At 37.0% G+C, this 9,576-nt stretch overlaps 1 protein-coding gene across 1 annotated transcript in view; it reads left to right on the forward strand.

The window, feature by feature from the left end:
• The window catches only part of TGDS (TDP-glucose 4,6-dehydratase), a 38,388-nt gene extending 29,026 nt beyond the window's left edge, over positions 1-9,362 (forward strand). The window contains exons 7-12 of the mRNA XM_005305009.5: positions 232-291; positions 2,198-2,241; positions 2,602-2,767; positions 3,814-3,872; positions 7,548-7,645; positions 8,131-9,362. Coding sequence (XP_005305066.2) covers positions 232-291; positions 2,198-2,241; positions 2,602-2,767; positions 3,814-3,872; positions 7,548-7,645; positions 8,131-8,231 — 528 coding nt within the window. The 3' untranslated portion in view covers positions 8,232-9,362. The remainder of the gene's footprint in view (positions 1-231; positions 292-2,197; positions 2,242-2,601; positions 2,768-3,813; positions 3,873-7,547; positions 7,646-8,130) is intronic.
• Positions 9,363-9,576: the final 214 nt, after the last annotated feature.

The following is a 9,576-nucleotide window of genomic DNA, read 5'->3' on the forward strand; positions in this document are numbered from 1 at the left end:
TGGGGAACAGGAACTTCTGTTGCTGACTGCATGTCTCCATCTCTAAACTGGAGGTATTTGTCTACTGGCAGGTGTGTCTTGTGGCTTTATTTATTCATAAAGTTCTTCCAGATATTTGGATAGGCACTACAAAATTGCGAATTGCTACTATTAATTGTTCGATGAAGAAGCGAAGGCAGTTTGGGCCTACAGTCCTTGACAGATAATACTCACATGTTTAATATTTTAAAGTTTCCAGTTGTTATCACACGAAGCAGCAATGTTTATGGACCACATCAGTATCCAGAAAAAGTAAGTAATATTTTTTTTTCTATCTTAACTCTCTAATTCATTGTAAAAAGGTTATTTAGATGTTTTACTGCTGGTTTGTTTGTTTGTTTTGTGTGTGTGTGTTTGAATATACTTACAATGTTTTCCAAAGAAAATAATTTGTATGACAGGCAAAGTAGGTCAAGCTCAATTAGCACCATCTGTCTTAGTCTGATATTAATAACCTACCAATCTAACCACCCCTAGCTGACTCATGTTGGTGGATGCAAGGGAAGCAGTAACTATATTTCTCCAATAAAGCATTTGTTAAAGTGTCTCAAATATCTATTCGAGCATTGTCAGAATTTTTTACAGTGCTTCTAGATTTTCAGAGGATATCAGGGTGCCACAGGGATTAGTGTTAATTCTGGTCTTAATTAATAATTCAATTGATGATATGAAAGTGAGGTAAACAGTAAGTTTTTAAAAAATCCCTCAGATATGAAAGAAGGTGGAGTTGAATCAGTAAAGATAAAAATAAAGCTAAAAAAGTTAGAAATCTGGTCAGAAATAAAATGAAATTAAAGTGGATTGCATTTGTCTAGGCTTATCTTGTGGAGAGAAATAATTCAAAATAGATATTAAATAGTGTTTTGTATTGCTACTATCCAAACATGGGGTGATAGTGGATAAATGACAATGAAAGTTACTGCACATTTTAATAAAGAAATGCCGCATTTTGCAAAGGCATATTTGTGCTATTTTTGTGAGGTTGTGCGTCTCTGCACTGCTTTTAGTTCTGACCATTTTGGAAAAATTTAGACAAATTGGTGGTAACTCATAGAAGAATAAAGAAAAAATATTTAGGGACTTATTGGACTGATTAATGAAGAATCAAAATGAACTAAAATGTATAGCCTTTTATAGTTAGAAAAAAATAACTGTAGGAAGCAATATGTTTTTGATGAATCCTTGGCCACAGCTGGATACCACGATTGCCAACGTAAGTACTCGCAGGTAGCCTGGGACTCTTGCTCAAAAATTAGTACCTCAAGATCTTTCTATCTTTGTGGCACATTTGTGCTCTTTAGCTGGCAACTGTAGTAACTATTGTTTGTATCTATGAATTTGTTACAGGTAGGTACCAGACCACTGGATTTTAACTCATGCTCACAGATGTTTGAGTAATTTTTTGCCTACATGGGGATGTTTGGGTGTGACTTGTCTTTGCAAGGTAGGATCATACTTGCTCAAGTGTATAGCCCCATTTGCCTTGATCCTGCAAATGCTTTCACGTGTGCTTAACTTTATGCACTTGAGCAGCCCCATTGATCTCTGTAGGACTCCTCATATGCATAAAGTTAAGCATATGTTGTGTTTGTAGGATCAGGGCCTCCCTGGCTCCCTAAAGAGGGTAAGATTTAAAACTACTAATCCTGTGATCTCCAGTGATTTTTAGAGCAGAAGATCATGGAGTCTATTTCCCCATTCTGCTTATCTACTATTACACTGATTTGTTTCACAGAATCATAGTGATCATATTTCCTGTCTTGAGTAAAATCCTTTGAACAGACTTCTGAGATGTGTATATAAATGTTCACTTTGAACAACAAAATAAATATGCATGTAACTTCCATGCCCAAGGAGCTTTTAGCTTGGTTGTTAGGATGAATGTTGGAAGGCATGCATTCTCACAAATGCTCTTTTAAAAAAAACCCTAAACTTTTTTCTATTAAGCAGGTTTTAAAATTCAAATGAATATATTATGTCAGTTCTTCCATCTAACTTTCAATTGTGTTTTGCTTTGTTTTTAAATAGATGTTCTTTATGGGTGAAATCCTGGGCCCATTTACTTCAGTGAGGCCACGATTTCACCTTGTAAGTCCTTGTAGAGCTTCAGCTTTTTCTAAAATGAACCGACTTTATTTATTTATTTATTGCTGTTTAGGTTATTCCAAAGTTTATATCTTTGTTGCATCAGAACAGGAAATGGTATGTAACTTTGAGTGTTCTACAGTGGTTTTTTTGGTTTGTGGCAGGGAATATGTGGTGGAAAAGCCTTGGTTATAATTGTAATCAATGCAGTATTCTTCATAAATTAATGTTTTTAAAATTAGTCCCATTAGGATTCTGAGTATGTCCATAACTTATTTGCATTTTAGTTACATTGCAGTCGGGAACCAGAAAGGCTATTTTAAAATTAACTCAAACAGAATCTTCTTTCAAGCAAAAAGCATCTTTGTCTAATTTTTAATAGTTGTATTCACTTAAAAATACACATATTTGATAGAATAACTGGATACTTCTGTTTTTAAAGTTATACGACACAGTATCTTTCTTTTTCCTGTTTAGCTGCATTCATGGTTCTGGGCTTCAAAGAAGGAATTTTCTTTACGCCACTGATGTAGTAGAAGCATTCCTTACTGTTCTAAAGAAGGGGAAGCCAGGTGAAATTTATAACATTGGAACCAATTTTGAAATGTCCATTGTACAGCTTGCTAAAGAATTAATCCACCTAGTAAGTAAACAATGTAGACAGTTCAGAGTATTTGTGGTTTCTTTTCTTCTTAATAATGGTACATCTGCAATTGAACTTCAGAGGATTTGAATTACTTTGGGCTTATGTAAGTTTAATGTTCAAAGGGTGGGAAAGATGAGGTTTGACAATCCCCTAGGGAGACAGAAGTGCCATAGATCCACAGAACTGGTAGCACAGATATAGTGCACAAAACAGCCATGCAAGCTACCCCATGCTACAGTATTTTTTCAGACCTCCTGGGATCCTGACCTGGAAGAAATGATCTGTAACTCTGAAGGTAGCTCAGTCTCCATACTAATACAATCAGACCTGGGTTCAGTTCCCTGCTCTGCAATAAACTTCCTGTGTGACCTTGGGCATGTCATTCAGCCTCTAAGTGCTTCAGTTCCTCATCTGTAAAATGGGAAGGTGTGAGGATAAATACATTTAAAGACTTCGAAGTATTTTGAGATCTACTGATGAAAAGTTCTATATAGGAAATAGGTGGTATCATTATTATTATTATTGTTTCTCACTGATGCAAGTGCTTTTTTTAAAAAGGGGGCAACATTGAGAGCTCTCCACCTGCTTTTCACGCAGGCTAATGACCAGTCATCAATTGACAACTACTTCTTGATACTCTCTATTTCATTTTGGTCAGGGAGTGTGGAATTGCCAAAAGTAAAAACTTGCTAAAATTTAGAATTATACAAAAATCCAGTTATTAATCATAGAATCATAGACTGTCAGGGTTGGAAGGGACCTCAGGAGATCATCTAGACCAACCCCCTGCTCAAAGTAGGACCAATCCCCAAGTATTGGAAGGTATCTGGAGAAGAGTGGCCATTGGAATCACTATAAATGGTCAAAACTAATTACCTTGCAATAATTTTACCAGCCACAGCTCATAAAATTTAAACCAAAAAACATACAGAAATGGTGGTTCTTAGCCCAGTGTTAAATTCGAACCTTAATATTGATTTAATTCTATGCATTGTAACCTGGTTTGTAATATAGAAAATAATTTATTCTTTTCTGGTTGACAGATAAAAAAGACCAATTCAGAATCTGAAATGGAACATTGGATGGATTATGTCAAAGACAGGTGAGGAATTGGTTAACTGTCTATTGGGGGATTTTTATCTTAAAGATGTGTTCTATCTTTTTTTTGTTTTGTACTTTCTTTGTACCCCTAAAAAAAAAAAAAAAGTTCTGATTATGCCCTTTTGTGACAATAGTCTGTTCCTGCATAAATCAGTGATGTCAGGCTCACCATGAAGGGCATATTCCATTTTTAGTCATAGGCCAGGCTGTGTGTGTACAGTGGTACTTCCTCCCCTTCATCCACAGAGGAATGCCTACTGTCAGTAGGAGATTTGCACAAAGATAAAGTGTAGAAATATAGCCTTTATGTAGTAACTAAACTGTCTTAATTTGTTTGTTCAGTACTTGTTACATTCACCATCATGCAGGGTGGAAGAACTCTGACCTTTACAACCACTCTTATTTCTGTCATTTGTTTAACTTTCTGTTTTTGTGTGTCGTCTCTGTTCTCCATTTGCATTTCCTTCTCTGAAGCAACTTCCAATTTCCCACCTTCCTGTAGGCTTCATTTGCACCCCCATTCTCTATTCTGAAATGATCAGTAATGGAATAGTTAATATCACCATTAACGTGGCATCAACAGGCTTTAGAATTGACACTCCAGTGAGATTAGTACGGAGCAGGAGGGGTCACACCTCTGAGCCATTGTTTCAGGTGATCTGCAGGCTTAGAAAGACTATCAGGTTAAGATTCTCTCATGGATATTTTTAATAAAAGTCAGGGACAGGTCGTGGGCTTCTGTGAATTTTTGTTTATTGCCCAGGTCCTTTCCCTGACTTTTAGTTAAAATACCCTCGGGGGGCGGGGAGGATGACACATTGTCAGAGCGCTGCTGGGGCTTGCAGCTGCTCCAACCCTGGTGACCACAGCTGCTCCAGCTCCAGGGGACCAGCAGCTGCTTTGACGGGCCAGGGGCCAGCCCCTGGTTTGGTCCTGCCCCAGAAGTCAGAGAGGTCCCGGAAAGTCATGGAATCTATGACTGCCATGATAGAATCTTATCCTTAACTATCAATTATTCTGTTCATATTTGGAAGGTTATCTTGGCAGCCAGGAGAACTTTACATTTATTAACTTAAAAAGGTTAAAGTTTAGATTCTGACAGTCTGAATGTAATTACATGGGCTGCATAAATACGTCAGATGGGCCAAATGCAGCCCTTTGGCTGTATTTTAGACTGATAGATTTGTCCAAGGCCAGAGGGGACCATTATGATCATCTAGTGTGACCTGTATAACACAAGCCATAGAACTTCCCCAGAATAATTCCTAGAGCATAAAATACACAAGCTTTCATTGTACTCTTGACAAGATTGAGAGACTTATGAACATTAGAGATGGGAACAGATGAGCCCTGAAGTGTTGAAGAAAAATAGGACATTGTCCTATGAAAACTAAGTTTTCTATAAAATATGAACCCTGCCTCACTTGCTGTGAACAAACATAAAGAAGGGAAATTGGAAAGACTAACTGCAGACTGCGTCTTGGAAAAGATTTATGGTGACAATAGTATAACATCTTAAAATGTAGCACAAGACACTTTATATTCTATTTTATTTAAATAACAGTTGTACAATATTTGGTTGAGGAGACTAACAGACACAAAAGTCTTGTCTATGCGACATTAATCACTACAGTTACTGGGACAATGTTGAAAATAGTTTATCCATATTTCCACTGGCACCCAAACAGTTCAGCAGCATCTACATCTTTTGTCAGCTCCTGGAATGTAGATACGGCTTACTCCAGTGGTCCCCAACCTTTTTCGTCTGGCGGGCGCCAGACGACGAGCCACCGCGGACCGTGGCTGGCAGATGAGCACCCGCCGAAATGCCGCCGAGAAGCAGCAATGTCAATAGGCATCACTGCCGACAAGCAGTGTCATCCAGAGGCATTGCCACCGAAATGCCGCCGAAAATCGGCAGCAATGCCTCTGGATGACGCTGCTTGTCGGCGGCATTTCGGCGGATGCTCATCTGCCAGCCAGTACACGGGCGCACATAGATGCCCTGGCAGGTGCCGTGTTGGGGACCACTGGCTTACTGCCCAGGTGCCTGAGCTCCTAGATGTTGTGATGTAGCAGCTTTTCTCCGCAAGTAAGCAGCACTTTAGATAAAAGGTGAAATACATAAGTAGGATTCTCCTCACTTTCCATCATTGGATATTGGTACATTTAGGTTCCATGTATTGAGCAGCACTGAGCTCTCACTAACGGTGACATTGCTGTTGTAGATTTCTAGAGTATTGCCATATCTTCAGAGTGTCAAACAAGGTGAATATTTGAAGCTTCCTAACAGTGTATTATTAGTATTTATTACTAATAATGTTTAGTATGGTTGTGCCAAAGAGCCAACTCAGAACGGACCCCCATGGTGCTACCCATTGTACAAAGAGTAGTATATGGTCCCAGTCCCAAAGAGCTTAAAATCTAAATAGATAAAACAGACACAGGGTGCTAGAACGGTATAACACTTAAGCAGAATGAACTGTGTGATGACAGCAGACAATGACGAAATTCACGCTAGTGTACTTAAGGAACTAGCTGAAGCAATCTCTGAATCATTAACTGTTGTCTTCAAGAATTCATGGAGGATGAATGAGATCCCAGATGACTATAAAAAGGTAAACATAGTACCTCTCTTCAAAAAGAGGAAAAAACAGGACCTGGGGAATTATAGACCACTCAGCCTGATACCTGTAGAGATACTGAAATAAATTATTAAATAATCAATTTGCTCAAACCTACAGAAAAATAAGGTGATAATTAATAGCTAACACGGATTTCTCAAGAACAAATTGTGTCAAATCTAATTGATTTCTTTGACAAGGTAACTGGTCTAGTGGTTGGAGGGGAAGCAATAGACATGATATATCTGGACTTTTTACATAATCCTACATGATATTCTTGTAAGCAAACTGGGGAAATATGGTTTAGATGAAATTACTCTAAGGTGAGTGCATTACTTGTTGAAAAACTACTCAAGAATATTTATCAGTGGTTTGCTGTCAAACTCTGAAGACATATCAAGTGGGGTCTTGCAGGAAGCGGGGTTTAGGGAGAAAGAAAAGGTTGGGGAGAAAAGGGTAAGAGGGACAGATGTGGAGTGAAACTGAGGTGAAAAGACTTTGGGGGAGAGGAGGGGAGGAGAGGATCAAACAGAAAACCAGCACAGGGCAGAGAAAGTCCAATTAAAACTGTACAAGGTTCTCTGAATGTCCAAAGGACCAAAGGTCTCAGCTTTGGCTGCTTCTGCCACTGTCAGCTGGAGGCTCTGGTAGCTTCTCTCTGAAATTTTCTGCAAAGGCCACATGGATTGGTGGGAAGCACCATCTGGATTCTAAAGCCCTCCAGAGTGGGTGGATGGGTGGAGTGGAGGTAATATAAACACATTAGCACAGTGGGGTTTAAGTTACCGTGAGGGCCGAACTCATTTTTCTCCCTGGGTATCTGCATATGATGAGTTTTGTGCATGATCACATGCATGGTAGAAATGTTTTGAAAATGTGACAAAGCAGATCTGTTTGAGTGGGAAAATCATTTTTAATTAAAAAACGCCTAATATGAGTGCTTGAGGGCACTGTAGAGCAAAGTGCTGTACACTAAATTGTTTTCAAAAATATTGTACATGCTTTAACTGTATTTTTCTTTAAACTTGTGTTTTTTGTACTTGTTTTTTAAGACCTACCAATGACCTAAGATATCCAATGAATTCAGAAAAAATGCACAATTTAGGATGGAGACCTAAAGTTCCTTGGAAGGAAGGAATAAAGAAAACAAGTATGCTACATTTAATATCTGTAACTCACTTGAGGGTGGTGATTTGGGAGTAAAGAAGTAGAGAATATTTTGGTTTTGAAATTTAGTGTTATCTAATGAGTAGCTAAAGTCAGAATGCTGCTGAGTTTACTCTTTCAAACTAGCCAGTAGAACGGATTCCTCTTTAAGTAGCTTATGTGCCTATTAGTATTTTTTTAGAAGAAACTCATTAAGACACCTTACCATTATTAATATAATTTAAAAGCAGGGCCAAAAATAAAGTAGACATTTTGATATGATACAATAGTATCTTGGTTGAGGACTTCACTGAAGATTCCAAATATTATTAGCTATTTATGTCACAGAATGCAATTTATGTATAACTATACTACTGCTGTGTTAGCTTCCTTGTGGTATCTGGAAAAGGTACCTAAAATATTCCTAACTATCAGTTTCTCTGTTTAATTTGATCTATGTCGTAAATTCAACTTTCTCGTTTATGCTAGTTGAATGGTACAGAGACAATTTTCGCAACTGGAAGAATGTGGAGAAAGCTTTGGAACCCTTTCCTGTGACAGAACTATTTGCACAGCTTGATGTACCATAGGGAGGAAGAGCGAACATAAAGGAAATTCATTCTCTCTCCTTGTGACCATGTCTTCTTTATAGAAACTTGCAGTCAAGTGATCAAGCTGAAGTCTTCTCATATTTCAAGATGCATGGACAATTATGAATTCACAGCTGTAAATAAGGAACAAAATGGGAAAGATTTTCAGAGCTTTTTAATACTTGATTTTGTAGATGTAAATCTGTTAACATCAGTTTTAGTGCAATATCCTTAATTTTTTATAGAAATTTATTTTAAATAACTATATGAAGGATTTTTATAACACTATACATTGATACACTTGATTTTAAACCTGTTTTGTTCACTTTGACTAAGAAACATTTTGAATACAACTCTTGGTATTTTTGATGAAAATAAGTTATTGGTGTGTTTAAGTTCAGAAATGCATCAGATGTACTAGACAGGTCATCACTTCTTATATTTGTTGTATCACGTTAGCTACAAAATTACATTTTCTGTTCAGGCGTTTAATAATTAAGGAGCCAAATGTTTTATACTCTACCAAAGGTATACAGAATCACCAAAGGTATAGATGAGATCTAAATAGTTACAATCTATTTCCCTGCCATTGCAGTATTGTTCTCCATAGATCACTATTTTAGAACATTGTCTGGTCTAATTTTAAATGTCTTAAATAGCATAAAGCTTGTATTTAAATTCATTCCATTATCTGTCTACATTATTTTCAAAGGATTTTGTCACTGTGGTCATTATCCAGTTACTACCTTTTGTATTACCCCAAATAATTTCTTTCTCCTTAATGTTTACAATTGGAATGTTTGGAAAAACTTGAATGCTAAGTTTGTTACAGTATTTCAAATGTTATAATGTCCCATGATATGAAGAATATTTTTTGCCATAGAGATAAAAACTAAATAGTTTTGTTTCACTGAGTTGTGGGATGGTTTGCATTATCAGTGTTTAGATCATCTTACAATGAAACATTGCTTGTTAGTAAAACTTCCTTGTAAAATGGCCCTTTTTTTTATAGAAGGGAGAAATATCCTGTATTTTCACATAAAATTCAGTAGAAAACTATAATTAAGGAAAAGCTGCTAATGTGGATTTTTCAATGTTAATATTTGAATATAAAGTGCTTGTCTAACTTGATTATCTTCTGTTATGCATGAGTTGATTCAATTTGTGCCTCTCTTGGTAAAAAGTTAAATGATGGCATTCTATATTAACTGAATCTTCCAGGGGCCTTGAAGAGTAGCCCTAAGTCGAGAACAAGACATTACCCATTCTTGGAGATGACAAGGACGTGAATAAGTAGAGAGAGCATTAAATGGTCAACAGGGAAATTGTTTCATAAACTATTTTA

Source organism: Chrysemys picta, chromosome 1, assembly GCF_011386835.1.
Source record: "Chrysemys picta bellii isolate R12L10 chromosome 1, ASM1138683v2, whole genome shotgun sequence".
Classification (NCBI taxonomy): Eukaryota; Metazoa; Chordata; order Testudines; family Emydidae; genus Chrysemys; species Chrysemys picta.